This window comes from Gossypium hirsutum, chromosome A08 (assembly GCF_007990345.1).
Source record: "Gossypium hirsutum isolate 1008001.06 chromosome A08, Gossypium_hirsutum_v2.1, whole genome shotgun sequence".
Classification (NCBI taxonomy): domain Eukaryota; kingdom Viridiplantae; phylum Streptophyta; class Magnoliopsida; order Malvales; family Malvaceae; genus Gossypium; species Gossypium hirsutum.
In genome coordinates, this window is record NC_053431.1 from 6,007,344 (window position 1) to 6,032,956 (window position 25,613).

General features: G+C 31.1%; 2 protein-coding genes across 4 annotated transcripts; both read right to left on the reverse strand.

Moving 5' to 3' along the window:
* Nucleotides 1–1,463: 1,463 nt before the first annotated feature.
* Nucleotides 1,464–6,440, reverse strand: LOC107949837 (protein TRANSPORT INHIBITOR RESPONSE 1). 3 transcript variants are annotated; one of them, XR_005900061.1, is made up of 4 exons: nt 5,731–6,440; nt 4,908–5,403; nt 3,876–4,735; nt 1,464–1,806 (listed from the first exon to the last, which is right to left on the reverse strand). XR_005900061.1 is itself a non-coding variant. In XM_041075734.1 (3 exons), the coding sequence occupies exons 1-3, from the start codon at nt 6,195–6,197 to the stop codon at nt 3,935–3,937; spliced, it is 1,764 nt and encodes a 587-aa protein (XP_040931668.1). In that variant the 5' UTR covers nt 6,198–6,440; the 3' UTR covers nt 3,437–3,934. The 3 variants fall into 3 exon arrangements, 1 of the variants encoding a protein (XP_040931668.1); XR_005900060.1 differs by having other exon boundaries at nt 1,464–1,811; nt 5,731–6,423; XM_041075734.1 differs by lacking the exon at nt 1,464–1,806 and having other exon boundaries at nt 3,437–4,735.
* A 16,788-nt stretch (nt 6,441–23,228) lies between these two features.
* LOC107949854 (U1 small nuclear ribonucleoprotein C) lies at nt 23,229–25,183 on the reverse strand. Its single transcript, XM_016884628.2, has 5 exons — nt 24,958–25,183; nt 24,811–24,853; nt 24,632–24,673; nt 24,289–24,541; nt 23,229–23,745 (listed from the first exon to the last, which is right to left on the reverse strand). The coding sequence occupies exons 1-5, from the start codon at nt 24,963–24,965 to the stop codon at nt 23,492–23,494; spliced, it is 600 nt and encodes a 199-aa protein (XP_016740117.1). The 5' UTR covers nt 24,966–25,183; the 3' UTR covers nt 23,229–23,491.
* Between the last annotated feature and the right edge of the window lie 430 nt (nt 25,184–25,613).

The window sequence follows — 25,613 nt, forward strand, 5'->3', positions numbered from 1 at the left end:
TAAAATTAAAAAAATCAAACAGAAAAAGGAAAGAAAAAAGATGAAATTTTAACCTTTGAAAATCGGTGTTCTGTTTCTTTTTTATTATTAATGTTTTGTCGAAAGCCCCCCCCCCAAAGAAGCCAATACAAAGAAATTGGAATGGCTTTTTATAGCTGAGATTACAACGCTCCATCTCTATTGTTTTTTTGTTTTTTGCGATTTGTTTTCTTCTCTATACTGCGTGTTTATTGCTTTTTGCAGGTGGTGTTGGTGGTGGGAGTGTCAGACGATATGGGCGTCGTGGGGGCGAGGGCGCGCATGCGATGCTGGGGGGCAGACGAGGCTGAGCGGCGCACATGGGCATAGGGCTGCTGGCGGCTGAAAAGAGTTAAGGAGGCTAGGGTTTATTTTTGCTGAATGTTAAGATAGGTGGGCTAGGGTTTCTTAATTTCTGGGCCTGGGTATTTTATTTTCTGATTTAGGCCATATTGGCCTGCTTTAATGGACTGTGGCATTTTATTTATTTTGTTTTATTTTTGACACTAGGCCCGGCAAATTTGGGCTTCTACATTAAATTAATATAATTGTTTGTGTATGTAATATATTAATATAAAATGATACTAATTCGATAATATTGGTGGATTAGTAAAGAGTAATCCAAGTACGAGTAGGGTTAGTGGGTTACTGCAAATGGAGAAAGGCGATGTTGTTGTTGTGTTCTCCCAATCTGTTGGATTTGTTATTCCATGAATGGCTGAACTCATGGTTGTTAAGGAGGTGTTTAACTATTTCTTTGCATCCAAGTGTTGCAACTCACACAAGTTGCTGATTGAATCTGGTAGCCAAAAGATTTTCAATTGGTTTTTAGATCCTTTTGAAACTCCTTACTCCTTGAGGATTGTGGTCTTAGTTGCTTCAAGATTAGGCCCCAACGATAGATGGTTAATTCGACACATTGATGCCGATGGTTTTTGCAAATGTTAAGTCTGCGAGTGTAGTTAATTTCTTAATTATCTATTTATAATTTTTTAGATTGAATAAATAAAAATTACCATATGTTTTTTTTTTTATGATTATTGCATGTAAAGTAAAATAAATAAGTAAATATTTATTTATTGGTTACCTTAGATTTCATTAGTATTAAGTTACATTATATAGTTATATTATATAAGATTTTTTACAAAAGTAAAACTATCCCGTTTAATCGTTAAAAAAAATTATTTTTCAATTGAGAAGATTTTAATTTTCGATCTTTAAATATTTAAAACACTCATTTAAATGAATCGATTAAACGAATGTCTTTAACTTCATTTATAATTTTTAATAATATCCTTTTGGTAATGAGAATTAGAGAATTCATACACACATATATGGTAAGAGCACATACCATGTTTAAAGAGAACTACACAAATAAAAGCTTCCTACTTACTCCTTAAAGATTCAATCTCGAATAAATTTTATAAGTGAACAGCTCTAGCCCATTAGACGAATGATGAAAATTCTCCATATAATGATATTTGAATACATTTTGAACAACAATACCAAATATAAACACTAAATAAAAAGGAGTTTATACATGGATTCAATTTTCAATGACCTTATGAGACTTGAGTTACTGGAGTAACTTAGGGAGTAAAGACGCAAAACGAAGGGTTTACCAACCTAAACGAACCATTGGTCGGCGGGGCCGGGGAGGTTGGTTGACGCAGGAAAGCAAGAGAGCGATGGCGATAACTAGCGCTAGCAAAAGTCCCATCATATCCACGTTGAGCTCTATGCACAACTGCCCCATCTCTCTTCTTCTTCTTCTTCTTCTTCCTTTCTCTGCACTACTCCAGAAACAATGGCAATTATTAAAGTTTCAGCATAGGCGGCTATTCTACTTTTTGGAGTCAAACACTAAATATATAAAGGATGTTGTGAATCGTTTCCTATATTAAATTCCAATTTTAATTCATACACATGTTTTTAAAATAGAATGAAATTTGTAATTCAAATTTAATAATAATTTATTTATTTAAATTTATAAAAAAAAAGTGTAAATATTAAAACTTTTAAAATTTTTATTATAGTGGATGATAGTGATTCAAGGGTCAACCAAATTTGGCCAAAATCAAGTGCTGTCGGATTTTTGAATAAATTTATTTTCCAAATTGTGGCCATCGTTAATCATTTCAAAAAAATAAATAATTATATACAATCAAAATTGGTGACGTAGAGAGTGTGAATGACGTTGTAAGCTGTAAAATCGTGACTTTTTCTTCACAAAACGACAGGGCAATGACTAAGACGAAAGTAAGCAAGTGAACCAACTCAAAGTGACTTTATTCTAAACAAATAAATGTCAACATCCAAGTCAAGTCTCTAGATGTAATATATCTATTGTTTATGTATACTGGCATGGCATGCAATGCATACACTTTAATAAGTCACATTTTGCTATCCGTCGTTATATTATTTATATTACGTTAAAAATTTTAAATTTAGTTTCTATATTTTAATTTTATTACTTTTAATTTTAAATTTTAAAATTTTAATTTTAACTCAAATGGTAATAATTAAAATTATTTGGTTAAATTTTATTATTAGTACTATACTATGCATAATATTGGTAGATTTAGTTCATATTTTTTAGTTAACTCGTTCTTTGTCTTTATATTATTTGAATTTCAAAGTTTCAATCTTACTATAACCATTAAATTCATTTATTGGATTTTTTAAGCAATGTGTACAAATAGTAAACTAACATAACATTACACGTGCGATAATATTTGCCGCATCATATTTTGAAAATAACAAAATTTAGCCTAATGAATTTAATAATTATCATTTGACCAAGAACGAAATTTCAAAATTCAAAGTGTATAAAGACTAAAAAAATTAAAGCATAAGAGCTAAATTTATAATTTATGAAAAAAAGAAGGCAATCGGTCAATTACTATATCGTGTTTAATAGTTTTATTTTTATTATTAGTAACATAAATTTCTTTCTAAAAAATTAGTGATTACATCAATCTTTATTACGTTTATATAATTTATTTGCTAAATTATATATATTTTAAGATAGGATAATACAACAAATACTATTACAAGTTTTATTATCGTGTGATTTTTTTCAAGTTTCATATGCTTTTTTACTGAATCTTATTATAGGGAGTAGAATATATTTTTACAAGTGTTTGTTTTTAGAGTTTACTTTTTATCATTTAATTATTCAATTTTATTGTTTTTATCACCAATCATTAAATTAATTGACAAAAAAATTATTGATAACCTTTAAAATTGACATAATAACAATTTTAACCCTCAACATCTATACACTATATTAATTTTATTTTGATTCTAAAAAAATTTAACCCGATTTTGTATTATTTCTTATTACCATTTCACCTAAAAGCTAAAAAATATTAACTAAATTTAGTCGAAAATATATCAAATAAAAACACCCAAAAAGTCCAAAATAATAATTTTATTTTAGATTAACCCTCAATGTAAAAAAAAAAATCAAATTACACAATATCTAAATGCCAAATACATGTATATCCTCTAAGGCATGGGAATATTTAAGGCGAAAGCCTTGAATCTTTTAATGTCCTAAGTCTTTGAGCATCATTCGGAGTCCAACCATGCACAATTGCGATGCACGGATCTTTGATTTCAACATGTATGTCATAAATGAGTTTTATCCAATTATTTTCACTTACTCATCTAATTATGTTTTATACTGATTTAATTCTATGTTGGAATTGCTTGAGCATACATTTTTACTACAGTGCGTATTCTCAATCCTCGTATATCCTCCATATTATGTTCCCACTCCAACCAGATTTGCAACTATATTAATCTACATAAAGATTGATCTGGCAACACTGAGAAACATATGGAGGATGTACCTGATAATCTGTTCTTGAGATCGAATGAGCCGCCATAGTTTGACTACTTCAGATGAGATCTATGGAGAAAGCCTCAAAGCCAAATCTTCATCCTTCGTCCAAACAAAAGGAGGCATGTCAAACCTTGGCCCAGCCACAGATCGGTAGATATAGAGCTTATCAACTGTGCAGTTTTCGGGTCTTGAATCAGGAGGTCCCCTCTCATCTATAACTTCAACATTCAGCCTCAGCTTCTTCTGACTTAGCAGCTTACAAGCTCCGAAACTCACGGAGCAGGAAGACATCCAAAGGGATCGCATTGTCTCCAGCTTTGCAGCATTGGTCAAAAGAGCCTTGTCTCCGAAGGGGCAGTCCCTAATTTCTAGTTTCCGTAGGCTTTCACACCCTGAAAGCACGTGATGGAGTCCCAAATCACTATCTCCTGCAAAAGCCACGGATAGCATTTCCAGCTTTTTTGCATATTTTCCAATATATTCAAACACGCAATCTGTGAGGAGACCGGACAGGGAAAGCCGTATGAGATCCTTGCAATGCTCAACAATGGCTCCAAAACCAACATCAAATGGCTCTCCGGTCAGGTAATCAGTTGTATTTGGCTCAATTATACAAAGACGAAACCGGGTCAAGTTTGGACGGTTCTGAGCAATTGTGACTAGAGCTGCATTAGACATTCTGCGGCAGAAGTACAAAACTGATTGTAACTTAGGACAACCCAAAGAAACAGCAACAAGGCCCTGTTCTGTCAAGGATGCATTTGGTTCTGCATCAAACGGGTCAGATGGAAAAACCCGTAATTCCTGCAGGTCCTTGCAATTAGATGCAAGTGCTTCAAGGCCACTGTCTTCAATATAATCAAGTACCTGAAAGCATAATTGACAATTTAAAAGAGAAGGGAGATTCAGTTCAGTTATTAGAACATTTTATGCGACGGTTGGCATAGTTTAAAGGTGATCAGTAAACCACTTAATGTTCAAAATATGTGCTCAATTGTTTTAAAACAGTTATGAACAGAAGATACCATAACAAGCTTACCAATAGGCGCTGCAAACTCGGACAGTGGCTTACAAGCTTGATGAGATCAAGGCTTTGTATAGTTGCGTAACTCAAGTTCAGTGACGTTAATCTAGAGCAGACAGAGTAAATAGCTGGAAGGTAATCCAGAACCACATCCCAAAACCCACACAAACTCCTTAGTTCCATGCAATTAGAAAAAGCTCCAGCCAAGTTTGAGAAGACATCTGAACGTAGCTCAGCCGAATAGGTGCAAGTGCCGAATTCAACCAGCTGCGGTGCAAGTCGTAATATGTTCGCAGTCTTATCAAGGGGAACAGCGCGGTTGAGCTTAAGGGACCTGAGGTTCGTACATCTACTGACCAGGCGCTCCAAAGCTGAAAAACTAACTTCATCTGATCCTAAACAGGAAATGTTAAGAGACACCATGGATGTGTATGTCTCAGGAAAATGGCTGAGCCAATGCACACTCGAATCATCCACTTCACTTTCTCGCAAGTCCAGCTCTCTCAGGTTCCTACATTACCAAGCAGAAAATCAACATTTTGTATACTTTTACTAGATTAAATCCAAGAGTTGAAACATAAGAAATCAAGAAAATCTATGGTGGCTAATGAACAAAATTAGGAGATGACCATTGTCATTGAAATTGAAAATGATTAATCAGATCCGATAAAAGGAAACAATGAACCTTAAAAATCTACAAGTAAACAGTTCTTTCAATCAACTTCATTACTAGGTAACGTTATAATTACTCCATTAAGAAAAATGCAGCTAAAAACAAGACAATTTGAAGTAAAATTCCAATTGAAAGTTAAAACGAACAGGTGTTTATGAAGTTTACTTGCAACTAACAGCAATGGCAGCAAGTCCATCAGTTGAAAACCCTTCACAAGAAGCAAGCACCAATACTTTGAAATCCTTAAATGACTTAGCAATAAGCTCCAAGCTTTCATCCGTGACGACCATCCGTTTAAGCCGAATCTCTTCGAGCCAAGGGTAAGCGCCAGCCATCTCCGTAATCCACGGCAAAACGTAACCGCCCCAGCCGTCCGGTACCAAATTGAAGTCAGCGAAGTGCGGTTTCCCTTTCAACTCAATGGATCTAACTTGCGGGAACCGTCTGATCACCATCTTAGGGCTCACAGCATAACAGTTCCCGACGAATATCTTCCTCCGACACCACCGCTCAATCTCGTACCACGATTTACTCACTGCCGATACCACGTTCCGATCTTTATCCGATTGTATGAACGAGAATACATGCTCCAGCACCTCATCTGGGAGCGAATACGCTAATCTCTTCGGCATTAATTACCCCCCCCCAAAAAAAAAGAAAACTTCTGACAGAAAAGATGAAAATTTTCTCTCAAATTTCCTCCTTTTGACGGATACTACAGTTTCGTTAAGATTTTAAGTTCGTTTTCAGAAATGAGACACCATTAAAGGAGATTAAGCTTAGGCTGACGAGAGAACAGTGAAGAAGAAGAAGAGAGGATGAGGATTTTTATTTTCGTGTTGGGAAGAAGGGTTAGATTTTAACCATGATTAATTAAGGCATTCTCTTGTTTTTGTGGGGATATTGATAGACGTTTAGGGTAGTGACACGTGGGGGGAAGACATGTGGGCCCGTACGATGGACGGTGGGAGGGGTAGATCTTATCCATTGACGATGAAACGGAGCCGCACAAAACGGATTTGTGTATTTTGACTAAATAGTGTACTTTTTCTTTTTTTACATTTGTTGTATATTTTTTATTTCTTTTTTATACCACACTTAAGCAGTAACAGTTGGAATCTCAAGTATTAGCCTAACGATGAAGAGAGTTTATTGTTTTAGGTGTGATTTTGATTTAAATTGTGTTAGTCTTTATTTGTAATTCAAAAAAAAAGAATAGTAATAGTTTTCTTTTAATTTTTAAATAAGAGAATAATATATTTTAATAGACTCGATCAATATATATTTTTTAAATAAATTACTAAATTTTAAAAGTCCTTAAGCATTTTTTTCACCTAAATAATATAGTTTAATTTATATATAAGATTGATTTTATTTTAAATAATGGTTTATTCCAAGTAAAAATTAAGATTTAACGTTTATTTAAGTTTAAAATAAAAAAATTAAAGGCTTATTTAATCAAAATTTTTTCTTTAAATAAGTTTTTAATCTAAATAATCATCCATAATTTATTGTTTATATAATTAAAAATAATGGGAGAGTTGAGTTGTCCAACACGTAAAGGTTATTATTTAAATTTCAATGCAGAAAAAAGATGGTGATTAAGATTAAACATTGATGATTAGTTTAATAATAATAATAAATGATAATTAAGCCCCACGCATGGTTTCCACGGGAATCTCTCGTCCCCCTCGAGTGGGACGGCTTAGACTTAGCTACACATTCTGAATTTTCTTGAGAATATGATTATTAAAAGACGAGAATAAATTATTTATTTAGATGATTATCTTCATATTATTAAAATTTAAGATCGGTAGACTATTTTATTCGTTTTCGGTCCTATCATTAACCTTCTAATAAATTTAGATATTATAAATATATATTTATTACTTGTAACATTTCTCGGCCGTTTTAGTTACTGGGTTCAAGTTTTAGGATGTTATATTTATTATTAGAATAATTACTATTAATTATACAGTAATTAAATTATTTAATCATACATTCATGTCATAAATATATTTATATTATGATATATAAATTTTTTTGAATCTCAATCGAATCTATAAAAAAAAATTATTGACCTAAATATCTTGTAATCCAAATTTAATGATCAAATCAGACGATTAATGTTACATTAAGAAAACAAAAAAATTAATTTCTCGTGTATTATTAAAGAGAAATGCATAAACATAAACAAGGAAAATTTCCCCAAGTAATGAAACGATAGCCATCAAAGCACCGACATCAAACGAACTTTCACAACTATATATTTATTAATCCTTATTTTTAAAATTAAAAAAATTATTTTACTTATTTTTAAATGATGTATTTAACGAGTGAATCTATATAAATATTGATGGAATGGGTGGATCTACATGTTAACTTATATATTATTCTATAATTCATAGTTAAATAATAAATTTATATATTGTTTTTTTAACACAATATAGAAAATTATTATAATCTCTCTCCAACTCATAAATAGGAGGATAATATGATTCAACACATTTAAATTTATATCCTCTTACATTAATAACAATGCTCATGCCAATCAAGTTAAGATTTAATTGACTATATTATTAATTTTTTAAAATGATAATTTTAAAGGAGTTGGTGTATGTTGATTTAAAATCCATGTCTAGTCAAATAAAAAATATATTTTATTTTTTTATAATTAAAAATAAGATTTAAATATATATTTAAAGATTCATATAATAATATTAATTTGTAAGTAATGAAATATAAAAAATAATTATAGCAAATTTTATTTTTATCTTATTTAATAAAAACTAAATTATTTATTGTTAATTAATTAAAAAAATTTAAAAAAATAATTCTAGTTTACATAATGATGATACTTTTCTATACAATTTGTTTGGCCAGCTTTTCTCTACGAAATTGAGAGGAAGGTGGCATTGGGTCTTACATTAGATTTCACCACAGATTTAGCTTTGACTTCTCTGCAGCTAAATGATTCTAAAATTACTACCAAATCTTCAATTCTGACTTCAATTATTTGGTGCTATCTTTCGATTCTAACAATTCCAATAGTTTGAAGGCTTTTAATTTAGCCTTTTTTCCCCCCTTTAGAAGATAATTAATGAATAAACGATATTCAAGATTTTTAAATTATTATATATGATAACAATTAATTATAAATAAAAAGTTCGAACTTAAGTATTCGAAATTTCAATATCTCAACTTTAAACCTTCAAAGTTTCAATTTTATCGAATAACCAAATCCACATTAGTAATATGTTAAGATCTAAAGGTTTTTTTTTTTAATAATTGGGGAAGAAGAATTAGATTGTTTGGGATCAAACCTAAACTCTTATGTATACAACACAATACTCTTGTTACTAGGCCAAGAAATTATTGGCTAACAGGGGTGAAGCCAGGAGGTTGGCATGGGCTCTGACCCCCCTAAAATGTAAATTTATTCTTTTGGCCCTTAAAATTTTTTAAAAATTTAAATTAGTAAAGGTAAAATTACACTTTGGCACCTCTAAAATTATAAAAATTCGATTTAATCTTTTACAAGTTATAAATATATAAACTATAAAAAATTAAATTTTATCCGGCCCCCCCTAACAATTTGATCTAGCTTCGCACTTGTTGGCTAAGGCGTAAAGGGTTTAAAACTACATTTGTGTTATACCTACATACATATAATTTTAAAAATATTGTTATCCAAATACATGGAGGACACCATCAATAAGTAATGGGAAAAAGTAGAAGTGGACCTTTTTCTCAAGTATTTGGATCAAATTCAATAAGAGAGTTTTACCTGAATACCAGCCCAATTAGGATTAAACTTAGATTATAAAATAGATAAAAACAACTATAGTTATACAAAAGAAAAATACAAGGGGATGCTAGGATAGGCAAATACCTCAGCCTTAGAAATGATAAAATTATGAATGTAATCTTTTTAAAAATTGCAAGTTATTATCAATATAAAATTAAATTTGGTCTACTTAAAAGAATATTTTTTTCTTGAATTGTCCAAGTATATATATATAGTTAAGGGATGGCAATTCCCCAACAATTGAAGGTATTGTCCCTTAACGGGGGTTTTTAACTCCCCCTCACATACAGTACTTTGTTGAGAGCTAGTATATCGTGAACATCTACCCGTCGAACTACACATTGAAGAATTCTCCCTCAAAGTCGAAACCCCTCCTTAATAAGCCTCATCAAGTGAACTAGAACTTTTATCTCGTATGAAACTCGAATTTTAGAAGTAAAACTCAATTCAACTTGAGTTCAAAATTTTTATTAGGGTTAATGAATTTTTTCCTTGAATTTGAAACTAGGTCTAGTTTAATATATGTCCATTTTTTAGTCCATTTTGGTACAAGAACTTGACAAGCAAGTCAATTTTGATCCCAGAAAAATGTAAAAGTTTTGATGGTGTGATTGTTTTATGTCATCATATCTTTACGAAATCTAAATTTAAAGACTAAAATTAACTTAATTGTCAAATTCAGATATTAATATAGACAAAAAAAACATATATTAAAGTGGACCTATTTATCAAGTTGATGGGCCAAAATTTATATCAACCCTTTTTATAACTTAATTGTGGATAACATTATTATTTAAACTAGATAAAATTAACCAAATAAAAAATCTATGGATATATCAATTTAAGCATAAAATTTAGATAAATTAAACCAACTAAATAAAAAGCTGATAATTTGACTAATACAATTAGCTATGCGATTATTAAAACATGGCTACTCAGCTGGATTGAGTGTGCTAATGAAATCAACACGCCATGTTCTTGACAAATTTTACAAATGTTGTTCACAAGTTTTATGTACCAGATCACAGATTTAGATTCAACATCATGGTTGAGGCAAAGATTAAAAAATCATATTAAAAAAAATAAATTAATGCCGATTAAATTTTAGTTTGATTGGCATGAATATTATTATCAATAAAAGAATACATGAATTTAAGTACGTTGAAGCGCATTATTCTTCTATTGATCAAATTTTGATGGGAAAATTGTCTTTATTTAACAATCTATATAACTATTGACATACTTATTATAGGACTTTTCAAGTGTATGATTGGCCTCCAAATCATGTAATTTTATTGATTCCTTAATTTCCGTTAATAAATTCTATTTTTTTCTAAATAAAACATTAAAAATACATTATATTTAAAATTAAATAAAATATCATATTTTTATTATTGAATTAATCCGAATCTAATTAATCTAATTAAAAGATGATTAATATAAAAACTTGAACAGAATTTAAAATTTATATATTAGGTGAAGTCAAATCTACATATTAAATTAAAATCCAATCATACTTCCGAACACTTTTAACTACCATTTATTTACAAATAAAGTGACGTAAACAAAATTTGAGACACATATTTTAAAACATATCGAATTTAAATAGATGCATATGATAAAACATTGGTAAGTTCCTCAATAAATGTTGGCCCAGCCAACGTGAGGTGCAAATATTGTTAATGGGGAGCATCGTTTGTTAAATTGCCCACTATGGTAGACTCCATGGGACCATCAGTTGGTGAACCCTCACACCAAATGTTAGCTTTGGCTTTTTTTTCAACTTAATTGAATTATGTTATTTTTATTTTTATTATACATTTGTATTTTGATTTAATTAATTTTAATTTTTATATTTTTAAAAAATTTGAAATTTCCAATCTATTTAAATGGTAATTGTTAAATTTGTTAAGTTAAATTATGTTGTTTCCAAAATATTATATAGTAAACATATTATCACATATGTAATGTGATGTCAACTTAGTATTTTCACGTAATATTTTACCAACACACATGTTATTTTAGTTAATGAATTCAACAACGATTGTTTTAAGTCAAGATGAAATTTTAAAATTCGAAAAGTATAATGACAAAAAATAATTTACTTGGAGAATAGGGATAAACCCATAATTTGTTGGACTAATAACATAAATTGACGAAACAATTTAACTACTATAGATTGGTTCAGAGCTGAAATTTTAAATTTTAAAAAATATAAATACTAAAATTAATCGATTCAAAAAATAAAAAAATTAAAATAAACCAAATTAGAATATAAAATTAAATCTATAACTTACGCATAATACAAACATCCTTAAATTATTAATTTCATTTCAAGGATATCACTTCTTCTCATCATCATCATCGAGGAAGGACTGTATGAAACTGTGATTCCACGTCATCCCTATCATTTTCCAATAGGAAAATGATAGATTTTTTTTTTAAAATTTTTAACATTTTTAGTAGGATTTAAATTTTTTTTAAGAGGAAAATTTTGATTTATCAGTCTCCTATTAAAAAAATATAAAAATAACGTAAAATCACAATTTCTTACAATCATTTTACCATTATCATTTGATATGAGCTATCTCATGAGCAGTCCAATGGTTATTTTCCATTGATTGAGCCATTTATGACCATAAAACTAAGCTCATAACTTGAACCACTAATCCATTGATAACAAATATGTGTCCCCAACTCATAATATTTAGCCATTGGGTCCCTATTTTGCCCCCCTTGATTTGATGGTATCTTTATTTCTTCATTTAATAACAACCTGATATTAATGTCCCAGCCAGATTTTACTGCTTTGTTTTTCTTAAGAAGATAATACCATTTGGGAATAACAATACCAGCAATAGATTCAAACAACAAGTAGCATAGATCAAATATAAAAAGCAGAGGAAAATACAAAAAGAAACAAGGAACGAAAACATAAATCGGAAGGTGATTTCGTTTTTCGTTTTCTTTATTATCTTCTTATATCTGTTCCTTTTTCTTTTCTTCTTCATTTCTAACGTATATATACACATATATTCGAAAATAAAAAAATAAAAAATATAAAATTTTACCTTTTCAGCCACCGTGTACGGTGGCCGGCGTCGGTGACAGACGGCGGCCGACGATTGGCCGGTGACCGGCCCCCTGGCCGAATTCCCTTCCCTTCTCCCTTTTCTCTCCTTTTTTTTTCTTCCTCCCCTTCCAAATGATTTTTTTTTAAACTTTTTATCTTTTATAGGGGACCAAAACGGTGCGTTTTGGTCCCCCCATTAAACGAAAAACGACATCGTTTTGGCCCCGGGTCGGGTCGGACCCGCTCCAGCTAGGATCCGCCTGTTTTTTTAAGGGAGGGGTTATTTGCGCATTCGATCCTTCCGCATTTCCGTGTTTTGTAATCAAGTTATCTTTTATTTTTAAATTGGCCCTAAAATTTAGTGCGATTTGCAAATTAATCCCTCTTATTGCGCAGCGTTTTGCAAAATTTGAAATATTGCGCGTTTGATCCCCCACAGTGTTATGCGCGTTCTAATAAATCCCTTCTTCTTTACTTTCTTTTAAAATTCGCCCCAAAGATTTGATTTTAATCTAATTTCAGTCCTTTTTCATCTATTTTTCATATTTACCCTAAATTTCATATTATTTTTGCTATTTAATTCCGCTTTAAATATTAATCATGGTATATATAGTATTGTTATCACTATTATTTTTTATATATTATTATTATTGTATTATATTTAGCTATATATATATTTTTTATATTTCGTTTCTTACTATTTTATGCATATATATTTATTATTATATTTATTATTAATATTATTAGCATTAGCATTTTCACTTAATATGTATATATAGACAGGCATGTACGTATTAATAGTTTTTTATCATATGTATATATTGTATATATTATATTTATATTATGTATAGATTTTTAATGTTATTAGTTGTATATTTCTTATATTATTCCATATATGTTTTGTATTGTCTCATGTACATACTTTGAAATACTATTATATATATGTATTTTTTAATACCATATTGAGTATATATTATTATATTTATTTTTATTCCTATTATATTTATTATTAATATTAGTGCATATATTTCACTATACGTATATATATACATTTTTGTGTATATGGTATTATTTTCGTATACTTCATTATATTATTTTTTAAAAATAATTATATTATGTATAAATATCATGCTATTCGTATATTTTTATGTTATTTCATACATATATCTTTATGTTATTTGTTATATATTTCTTTTACTATTTCATGTATATGTTTTTTAAATACCATAATATTTATATTTTTTTTGTACTATCTCACGTATATATTTTATCCATACCATTATGAAGAATAGGATATGTTTTATTATTTATGTATATATCTTTAATACATATAGGTATATGTTTATTATTAATAGATGTTTTCAATAATATCATTATGTATGTATATATTATGTAAATATTTTAACATTATATCGTATATGCTCTTATACATAGTTTATATATATATATATTGTTAATATTATTAGTTACATGTTTTATCCCATTTCATATATATATATATATCTTCACTACTCTTTTTGCCGTTATTAATATTAGCATGCGTTTATCCATATATCTTTATCAAATGTACGTATATATGTATCTTTTAATGGTGTATTTTTATTTTTTATTGTTATGCATGTATTGTAATACGCATATGTATATTTTAATTAATTGTATATATTCCTCATGCTATTTCATGTATGTATTTTTATATAATCCTTATTATTGTTATTAATACTATTATATATTTCATCATATACGTGTATATGTATATATAGTAGTTTTCATTATTTCATTTCAATATTTTATATTATTTGTTTCTTTTTCGTGTTATAATATTAGTATATATATTGGCGTGTATATTTCTTATGTGCGTACATTTTTCAATATTTATTTTATATAAGTATATATATTATGTATATATTTTCACATTACAAGTTATATTTTTATTATCTTAGACATATACTTCAAACACTATATATGGTATATTTCTAATACTATTACTATTTATATATATTTTTACGTACATATTCTAAATATCATTATTATGTATATACATTCATTGTTTCCATTTCATGTTTAATTCTAGTATTACGTTTAATGTCGCACATATCTGTATTATTTTTAATATATTTGTCACACTTACATTCGCTTCAATATATTTCTAGCTCTGTCATCTATTTTCATCAATTCGCTTTGCATTATTTCGAAAATCTTATTCTTGTTTTTTAATAAGTAAGGCAACGTATCGGTTTAATACTAAGTAGCCGATTTTATCGCTATGTTGGGTGAACATCAATCGACTCATGTTAAAACGGTACACCCTTCTAAAAAACGAAAAACTAAAATTTCTCGTCTTTTCAAATGGATCACGACTAAATGTTACATTGAACTCGTATTTTTGAAAATCAAGACAACACGTGTTTTATAAGATACCAATTTTGGGCGTCGCGAGGGTGCTAATACCTTCCTCGCGCGTAACCGACTCCCGAACCCTGATTTTTTTTCTCTGAATTTTGACGTAGACCTAAACTCGGCCTTCTTTTTGTTTTAAAAATAAATTCATTAGGTGTTCGATCACACCTATAAAAGGATCGGTGGCGACTCCCTTTTTTATTTATTTCAAATCAAACTTCAGTTTTCAAGTTTTCACTAAATTGCTACAATTAGCGACCAAGCTAAAAAATTTTACGTCGCTATACCTCTATTACCAGATCGTCTACAGAATTCAAGATCATGCCTTTAATCTTTCAAGGCATGGAATAGATGACTCCCTGTTCATCTCAGTAAACACAAATGATCAGTCTCATTGTGTTCATGCTCCAAGGCAGATTCCAAAGAAAGAACTCATCAGACTCCTCCCGGAAAAATGGATTACTAGCTATGAACAATTGCTTGAGCATAGCTAACCAATCCAATCTACTACAAGTAAGATCACATCCAAGGGAGATGGAACGACTGAGATCAAGTTTGACCACAGTCATCTTCAAAGTCCAAAGAATCCTAGTATTTTCCAGACCCAGCTGATGATGCAACCAATTGAAAGACCAGCACAACTTCATGATCAAGAAGATCTAAATTGTTGCTGCCCTTTGTGTGAATCCGGCCCAGAAAGAAGCCTGATACAAAGTTTTTCTGCAGATGGAAAACCTTTGTATATGTTTAAAGACCCTATAACTGGACATTGTCCTTGGGCTCTAAATTGCTCATGTGAGTTATGCGCAGATGACAGAATGACCACCTGGATTGATAGCATGGACAAAACTGCATCAAAGTCAGGAAAGAAAAAGAAAAAGAAAAACTCCACTCAATCTGAGTTTTACAAGAGATGGATGGAAGGAGATCCAGATATCGGCCCTCTTAGAGAAGATAATGGTAAATTTATTTACCTTGTTGATTACTCATCTCATAAATCTTCACCAAATACACAGGTTCCACTAGAACCTTATAAACCTCCTCCTCCTCCTTTAAAATCATTCACTCTACCCCTTGAAAAAACTCCAAAACCATCAAAGCAGAAACTTTTCTCTCGGCCCTGTTTCAAAAAGATAAACAAATGGGTTAAGAAAAACCCAGATTTCCTTGCTTCTCAAAATCTAGTCCCTACTATTTGTATGATGCAACCTACAGCGTCATATGACAATGAATTCCCTCATCTTGAAGAGTATTCAGAAAAAAATTACACTCATGTACCAAAAATTCCTTCAAAAATTCAGACAAATATTTTCGATGCTTCTTCAAAAATAAGTGCTGCAGAAGGCACTCTAAATTGGCAAACAGAAAATGCTATTGCCCAAAATCATGCTTTAAAAATGATTGACACAAAGATCTCAGTTGTTGAAGTAAAAGTAGAAGACAATACCAAGATGGTCAGAGATCTTATCCAGCTTTTGCAAAAAAGATTAGATGCAATAGCAAGAGAGCCGGTAGCACCAGGACAAGATTTCTTTTCTCATCTTGCCTAATGAGAAAAAGAAATCCAGAAGCTGAAAGATCAAATTAAAACTCTTTAGGATACAGGAAAAATTCCTGAGCCACCACAAAGAATAGAAACAATTGAATTGTTTCCGTCGATCAGACAAAATAATTCTCTTTCAACAGAGGGAGTAAGAAACACTTTTCTAGAATTTCTAAAACGTACTAAACCAAGTACGTACGAGATCTTCTTAGAAATTAAGAAGCAAGAAGCTGAGAAGAAAAAGAAAAAGATTGCTGAAGAAGCAAAAATACCCAGTGAAAGTGAAGTTTACCAAGCTAAAAAGAATCTTGGAAAAAGGCCAATTATAGAAGAATCACCACCAAAATCGCCTCCTCCAAAACAGGTTTCAAAGTCCCTAATGATTCAGGACGAACATCAAAATCCTTTAACAACTTTTTTAAAGGATTACACAAAGTCTACAATCCCAAGAATTTCAACCTTACAAGATCAAAAAGAACAAAAGTCAGATGATACTGAATTTGATTTATGGGAAAATACAAGCACCCTAGAAGTGTCAGAATCTTCATCAGAAAAAACAAAAATAGAAGAAGAAAATCTTCTGAAAGCCTTCCAAACAACCAAAGTGGAAGAACCAAGTGATGATGAAGAAATGCAAGATATACCAGAATCATCTTCTACACCACAGAGACAGATGCCAAAGACTTCTATAGGCAGAACCACTTTCACTCTTGATGACTTACCACCAGAGAAATGGCCAGACAGGATTCAAGAATTCCATTTCTGGTTAGAAACCTGCAAATTAACTGAAGATAGCAATTACAACATTCTCATGCAATTTGTTTCTAGATTTACGAGAATGTTAAAAGATTGGTGGAATGCTATCACCCAACATGATCAAATGCAGTTTCTAGTCCTTCAAGACCTAGCCCAGCCAATCCGAATCATACATCAGTACTTTGTAGGAAACCCTGAAGATTTGTTGACCCTAAAAAGAAGGGAATTCTACAAAAGAAAATATTGTTCATACAGAAAAAGGGATTCAAAGCTCTTTAAAATAATGACTAAATTATTTTGTGCTTTAGGCTTAAATCCGAATCTCAAGCCAGTCATCCTATCATCTCTTCCGGATCTAATTTAAGATGCAGTCAATCAAGCTCTTCAAAAATAGAATAAAGACATCCTCCAAATTACATTTGGAGAACTTCAACAAGAAGTCTTTATTGCTTTAGAAAATATCTGCAACAGAAGAAAAATATTCAAAGATTATCTCCATGGTAACAAGAAGATTGACAGAGCCTGTGATGATTCTTATTTGAAGTACAAATATGCAAAAGAACAGTTATGTGACTGTCGCACAAAAAAGAAGAAGCATTTCAAGAAACATTCTTTTTCAAAAAATACTTTAAGAAGAAAGAAAAGAGTCAGGCCTCAATGGAGATATCTCAAGAAGAAAAGAAAGTCGACAAAATCTGATTATTGCTACAACTGTAATCAAAAGGGACATTTTTCAAAAAATTGTCCAAAAAAAAGCAAGCTAAAAAGATTGCACAAATGGTGAGACAATTAGGGATTAAAATTCGAGAGGAAGATGATATTGAGTCTGTTTGCTCCATTGAAGATGAACCATCAGACAAAACAATTTGTGCTATTCTTGCCTATCTTAGTGAATCTTCAAAGCCAGATTTAGATTATTCAAATATACAGATGATGCAAGCTAAAGTTCACAATCTTTCTGATACAGTTCCAGTTTCTCATGTACCTATCAAGATCTATTTAGACAAATATAGTAAACCTATTACTATAATTGCCTTTATAGATACTGGAGCAGTTGAAACCATCATGAACCCGGATGTTTTACCTCTAGAATGGTGGAAGCCCCATGTAAGGTATTTCAATTCTGCTGCTGATCATCTTTTTGCTATCCATTTGATTAGCAGGCCCATTACTATTCAGTTTTTCCCAGGCTGTTGTGTAAAAACTACAGTGCTTGGCTCAAAACTCCCAGAAAAAGATATTGTAGTAGGTTTTGATCTCTACACAAAAGCCCAACAATTGAGAATACTCCTAGACGGAGTAAGATTCAAAAATCTTTTCCAACCTTTTGTGAAAATTCCAAAACTTTTTTCTATTCAGTCAGAAAAAATCTTTCACATCATTCAGGAATTGAGAGCCCAATCCTGTGCAGATTCTTACTCAGAATTCCTAAAAAAATTCCCAAATCCTTTGTGGAAAAATTTAGAATTCTTCATTCATCTTCCTTTCAAGAAAAATGAAGATATCAATCCAACAAAGGCTAGTCACCAAGGAATGAATCCAAATCATCTATTGCTGGCAGAATAAGAATGCCAAGAACTCCAACAGTAAGATCTAATTGAACCATCAAACTCTTAATGGGCATGTGAAGCTTTTTATGTCAATAAAAGATCTGAGCAAATCAGAGGAAAATTAAGATTGGTGATAAATTATCAACCACTTAATCATTTCCTCTAAGATGACAAGTTCCCTTTGCCGAATAAAGATTTACTCTTTTCAAGTCTGGCAAAAGCTAAAGTCTTCTCCAAATTTGATCTTAAAGCTGGATTTTGGCAATTAGGAATACATCTTGATGACAGACCAAAAACGGGATTCTACATTCCTAACAGATATTTTCAGTGGAAAGTTATGCCATTTGGGTTGAAGACAGCACATTCTCTCTTCCAAAAAGCAATGATAAAGGTTTTTCATCCTTTGATGAAAAATGCTTTGGTCTACATTGATGATATCTTGCTCTACAGCCAAGATGAAGAATCTCATGCTCAACTTCTTGAGAAATTCAAATCTCTTATTTGTAAATATGGGATAATGCTTTCAGAAAGAAAGATGCAGATCAATAAAACAAAAATTGAATTTCTAGGAATAGCCATCAAAGATGGAAGATACTCTCCAGGTTCTCATATTGCTCAAGAACTCCTGAAGTTCCCATCCAAAAACCTGTCTTTTAAACAGGTACAGAAATTTTTAAGGATAGTTAATTATCTTAGAAATTTTATTCCTAAAGTTTCTAAGTATATTAATCCTCTAACAAAAATACTGAAAAAAGATCTTCCCTTATGGTCTTCCTTTCAAATAAGAGCAGTGCAAAGGTTAAAGGAATTAACCCAAGATTTGCCTCAACTTCAAATTCCTTCTAATGGAAAAAGAATTCTACAAACTGATGCCAATGAAAAATATTGGAGAGCAATCCTACTCGAAGAAAGCAATAGAAAAAGACGCCTTTGCGGATATAAAAGTGGAAGATTCACAGATGCAGAAATTAACTATCACTCCACTTTCAAGGAGATTTTTGCTGTCAAAAGAGGTATTGAAAAATTCAAATTTCATCTTCATGGATATCATTTTCTTGTTGAAATGGACATGTCATCCTTCCCACAAATGCTTAAATTCAAGCAGAAAATAGTTCCTCACCCTCAACTCCTCAGATGGGCTGAATAGATTTCTCAGTTTAAATTTGATGCCAGCCACATGAAAGGAAAATAAAATGTCCTTGTTGATCTACTTTCCTGGCCCAAACCAGAAATCCTTGCCTATAGAAGAATTTTTCAGCCCAAACCCATTATGATGTACAAACCATCTTCCTCATCCTCCACTTTCCCTACTACTTATCCTGTTGCTCTAAAACTCAATCCAGAGCTTCCTCCTGAGGTGATGACTTTGATTGAACAAGGAACCTTTCATTCAAAGACAAAAGGACATGATTTTTGAATACCATATCTAAGTCTTTAAAAATTTTGGAGGACTCATCTTACGACCATGGGGTGTACATCCTGATTATCCTTTCATCCACCCTATCAAGTTTGAATTTGTTGAACAACCAGATGAGGTAAAATGGTTCTTGTGGTAGCTCACTCATCTCCACCACATAGCCATTCAGTTTCTCATTCCTGATCTCCGTTATTTTCTGGTAAAAGCCATTAGAGGAAATGTTGAACCGCACCATCAAAATTTCTTCACTTTTTTATGTTGGTTCTATCCTCTAACTCAATGGTTAAATATGATTGATTAGTATTACTAAGAAAATAAATGAAATTATATGGTCATCATTTTCTACAAGCCTCAGTATTTTGTTACACGAGGAAGAGCAATCCATTTAGGTTCTTTCCCTACCGCCTGGATTCACAAAGTTCTTGATGAAGATATCAGAAAACATGATGTGCAATAGAGGATCATACAGAAATTCTTCTGCCAACTCAACAAGGTTATCCCATTTGAAGTATGGCCACCTCCAGAAATTGATGCTCCTTGGGACACATGGCCTATTAGATATAAGCCTTATCACAAAGGAATCTTAAATGCCATACAGGAATATTATGAGAGTATCCTAAATCCTTCAGAATGGTCCCAAGAGTACCTGTGGTATTGCAGTCAGATCAATCTCTTAAAATTGCATCAAGAACAAGACAATGATGGAAATAAGGATATGAATGAAGATAGCGGTGTTTTGAGAAACCAGACATGATAGCAAATAGTGATGATTCCATGGATAGTGCTTAGTATCCCCACTCAAATAGAAACACTTGAAAGATGTCACTCATAATTCAACTGCTTTATGTCTATAGTACTGTTATCCTTTAATAATGTTTGTTGTACTGTTTACTTTATGTCATAACAACTACTATTTGTTACTATTTACTATTTTGTTGTATTATCCCTCATTTGGCTATAAAAGGAGAAGAAATCAGCATGTAAGATCATCGAGCTTTCTATCAATAAAATACCAGTGTGTTTTAATACCCATGGCCTTCTAAATTCTCTCTTTTTCTCTAAGTCGTCTTCTTCTCAGAAAATTTTAGATGAGTGTTAACAAAATGAGTTACAATAAAGTATGCTTTGTGCTTGCCATATAATGGATCTTGCACAACAGAAATATTGAAATCCTGATCAGTGATAACAATATCGCTGAGGATAGCATATGTCTCTTGGATTAAGGATTTGAAGCTAAAAGGCAGTGCCTATTTGAATGACCTAAGAGGAGAGATCTGTGTTTTGGCATAGCATATCTGCTTCAAATTCTTCTTTCTTGCGGTCCATATGACTATCCTCCCTGTTGTTAGTATCAGATTTATAAATTACTTCATAAATTTGATAATTTTTCACATTAATTTTTAATTTTTTTAATAATCTCATTATAGATTTTGATCATATCTATTCTTTTTGACAGAATATCTAGAACTACTCATAGCCTCTCCTCAACCTATAAATAGGAGGATAATGCGCTTTAGTGCACTTGAACACACATCTTCATACATTGACAATAATACTCATGCCAATCGAATTAAGAATAAAAACTTGACCATTTTTAAAGGATGAATTGCACCCAAAGTATTAAACTATTAGTAAGTTTTGTGGTCATTCAATTTCAAAAAGTTATAAATTTGTCACTAAACTATTCGAAAGTTTTCATTTAAGTCATTGAACTATCCGTTATGTTTTCCTTTTTAAAAAGTTTGGCTAGTGAACTTCAAACGATGATTCAACGATCGATGTGGTAGATCAATACCAGTCGACAAGTAAAAAAATATACCTTAAACCCACATTGATTTGATAGTTAATATCGAAGATAAAAAAAATTTAATTGAGAAAAAAAACTAAATTGTAAAAGTGTTGAACATATCGCTATTCATAAATTTTAATTATTTATATAGTGTTAAACATCAAAAGCATTAAAACTTCTACAAACTGGTATAAATTTTCATGCAATTGAAGCCCATACGCAAGGGGGACAAATTCTATAATAAACCGCTAACTTTTTTCTGCTCATAATAATAGTATAATTTATTGTGATTTTCTATATTTTTCAGATACATATTTAAATACAATAAAATTATAATAAAATAGTTTATGATAAATTTAATTTTTTTAGTAAACAAAACACTTTTTCCTTTTCCAATTAATGCCTCAAATTTTGTAGTAAATTGCTGGTGTTTACATTATGTGAGGAAGATTAAATACTAGCTAAACCTGATCATGATGCAATATGTAAATTCGATTTTATTTAAAATTTTAATTTTCAATTAAGATTTTGAAAATAAAATGTCTCAACTAGTATTCTTGATGTTTTATATTATATTATTTTTTATTTGATAAGGTTTTATAAAAGTTAAAAGAGTCTTAACTAATATATATTTATAAAATTAGAAGATAGGTACTTCAATAAATATTTCTGGTGGATTTGTCCAGAACTGCCCTAAATCCAACCCAATGTTTGTGACAAAAAACGAACCCGTCAGACGTCAGAATTCTATTTTCAAGTAGGATAAACAAGGTGATTAATAAATTTACATTTTCATCATTTAATTTTAAAAAATTATAAAATAATCATTAAATTATTCAAAAAAATTTCATTTAAACCATTGAATTATTTGAAAGTTTCTATTTAAATTATTTGGTTAAGTTCTTTCTAAACAAAAAAAATTTGACTAACAAGTTTCAAGCGACCATTCGACAATCAATATGGTGGAGCAGTACTCAGTAACAAGTAGAACAAAATTGATTTGATGCAAACAGTACAGGCAATACAACAACAATTTTACTTTTTTTTTTTATTCTGAGTGAGCAAAACCTAAATTTATTAATAATTTAATTACTTTTGGATGTAATTTATCCTTCAAGCAACAATCCTTACAGGATCTGATATGATTGTATATACTATAAATTCTAACATTTGCAATTCCTTCCCTATAATTATCAGGAAAGAAAAAAAACCTCACATTTATTATTAAAAAAATCAGTAATGTCACCCATTCCCCCCCGCCTCCTCAAAAACTGATAAATCAAGTATATGTTCGCACAAACACATATCCCAAACCAATGCCAAACTGTGATAATCATAAATCAACCATTGCATAATCCCAGCTTAAGTTTGAATTTCTACATTGGCCTTAAAAATGCCAAAAGGAAAACAACAATGTCAAAGTTTGTCTTTTATCAAGTTATCACATTCTCCATATGCTTCAAGTCTAATACATAAATAACCCTTCTAAAACTATTAGCATGCAGCGGTAGTCATTGGAAAACTTCATGTTCAACAGCATCCATGGGCTTAATCTCTTTAGGTACAGAAGGAAGGCGCGTGGATTTTACCAGATTACTGATTAGCTTCAGAAGGTTGTGCGTTGGCATTGAAATTGTCAAACCCGCCACTTGTTGGGGCAGTAGGATTGGCCTGATATGGTGCAGATGTAGTGGGTGCTCCGTTAGAAGAACTGGGTGTCGTTGCAGTTCCAGAAACTGTTGTTGGGGGAGCCAATGTAGGAGGTCGTGGAAGGCCATTTACTTGTCCAGGCAAAGGAGCACCAGGTGGTGCCATCATTGGTGGCATGCCTGGAACGGGAATATAACCTGGCAATGAAACCAAAATGAAAATTTAATATTTTTAAATTCAATTCCATTTTATGTTTGTATTTGAGATCCATAATGGAAAAGCCGACGCCAGAGCCAATCAAACAAGATGAAGTGCTTAACATATAAAGTATCTCTATTGGTATGCAAACAAGTAAGAAATTCCCCAAGTTCACAAGCACCACATAAATTCATGATAATACTAATAACCAAATAACCAAACCCCGTATCAGCAAGAACACGAATAATACTAGTACATATGAAATCTTACATGGAGCATCTAGAAATGGTCTTGGCAGACTATGGGGCCTCATCCTAGGACTATTGGATGATTTACAGGTAACAGTGCAGCCCCAAGAATGAGACAGTGTATGCAAAAAAGCAGTTCAATGGAAACAAAACAAGCATGCAAAAGTTTCATCAAGTTCACCATCACAAGTCGCAACATCAATTCGGGATGGGATATGTTTATTAACCAAAGACTGAAACCCCATACTAGCAAGAACACGAAATATGCTAATATGAATCTAATTCGCATCTCACCTGGGGCACCTGGAATTGGTCTTGGCAGAACACGGGGCCTCATGCCTGGGACCATCGGTTGGTTTACAGGTAATGGAGCCCCAGGAATCGACATAACAGGAAGTCGAGGCCTCTGGGCCATTAAATGTTGATTGAAAGCAGCTCCAACCTGCTGGAAAGCCGCAGCTTGACCAAGATGTTCCTTGATCCTTTGGTCTATTAAGCTCTGGGTCTGTTGCTCCTCAAATTGCTGATAGTAAGTTCTAACATTCGCCTAAAATTACATACAAAAAAATTCAGCAAAAAAAAAAATGTATAACTCACAACATCAATCAATACAAAGACAAAAATCTCTACAAATTACCTTGTGCTTGTAACCTGCATTGTGTTGCTTTCTAACTGATGGCTGAAATTTAAACCCGGAAAGAAAAAAGAACGGTAATCAATTATTGTAAAAGCGATAACTCAAACTAATGAAGTTAATTAATTTTCGTAAAATTCAACCAAAAATTTGACCCAAAAGAAAAGAAATAGGAAACTTACAGAGTCATGGGTCAAATAAGTATCGCAATAATCACAGTAATACCTGCAAAATTTGAATCCAAATAAACATATCCATAAATTGTTAATGAAAATTTGTTGGTAGCGAGAACTTTAATTAAGGTTGGACGAATTTGTAAAGATCCGTACCGAGGCATTGCGAAACGACTCAGAATCGAAGCTAATTGCTTGAAGATCGTAAAACCCTAGAGAGAGGGCACCGTAGTAAAAGCCCTAGCTCAAGTACAGAGAAAAATTAGAATGAAAAACAGAACGGGGATTTTGCGTTTGTCTGTAGAAATTTTAATGGGAGTTTATATTCGATCTGTAATGCAGAGTTTTAGGATCCTCATTAAATATCTTATGTTATAATTAGGGGTAGTCCCACGATTCGGGTAATATTTAAACCCAATTATTATTAATTGAATTGTTGGAAATGTAAAAAACTTTTAATATTAATAAAATTGAAATACTTTTTAGGCTAAAATATTTTTCGGAAAATGATTTTCTGGAAAATAATTTATGGAAAATGATTTATTTTTCTGGTGTTTGGATGAATCTGTGTAAAATGTTTTCTGTTGTTTGGTAAATTTCTTGAAAATATTTTCCTGAAAAGCTGTTTTATAATAAAAATTTATATATTTAAAGAATTTATTATCTTTTCTTTGTTTGATTGAATTTATTTTATATATATATTAATACATTTATATTTTAAATTGTTTTTAACATGTATTGCAATGATTTATTTATAAATAAATAAATCATTTTAAATATATAATAATACTCAATTATTAAACTAGAATATT

Bases quoted from the DNA above. Each gene is read 5' to 3' on its own strand.
- LOC107949837 (XM_041075734.1), bottom strand. From the start codon at position 6,197: ATGCCGAAGAGATTAGCGTATTCGCTCCCAGATGAGGTGCTGGAGCAT. The intron at 5,404-5,730 runs GTAAACTTCATA...TTGGTAATGTAG, and splicing joins GCCATTGCTGTTAGTTGCAA to GAACCTGAGAGAGCTGGACT. The intron at 4,736-4,907 runs GTAAGCTTGTTA...TTATGCTTTCAG, and splicing joins CGAGTTTGCAGCGCCTATTG to GTACTTGATTATATTGAAGA.
- LOC107949854 (XM_016884628.2), bottom strand. The intron at 24,674-24,810 runs GTAAGTTTCCTA...TTTAAATTTCAG, and splicing joins CTTATTTGACCCATGACTCT to CCATCAGTTAGAAAGCAACA. The intron at 24,542-24,631 runs GTAATTTGTAGA...ATGTAATTTTAG, and splicing joins ATGCAGGTTACAAGCACAAG to GCGAATGTTAGAACTTACTA.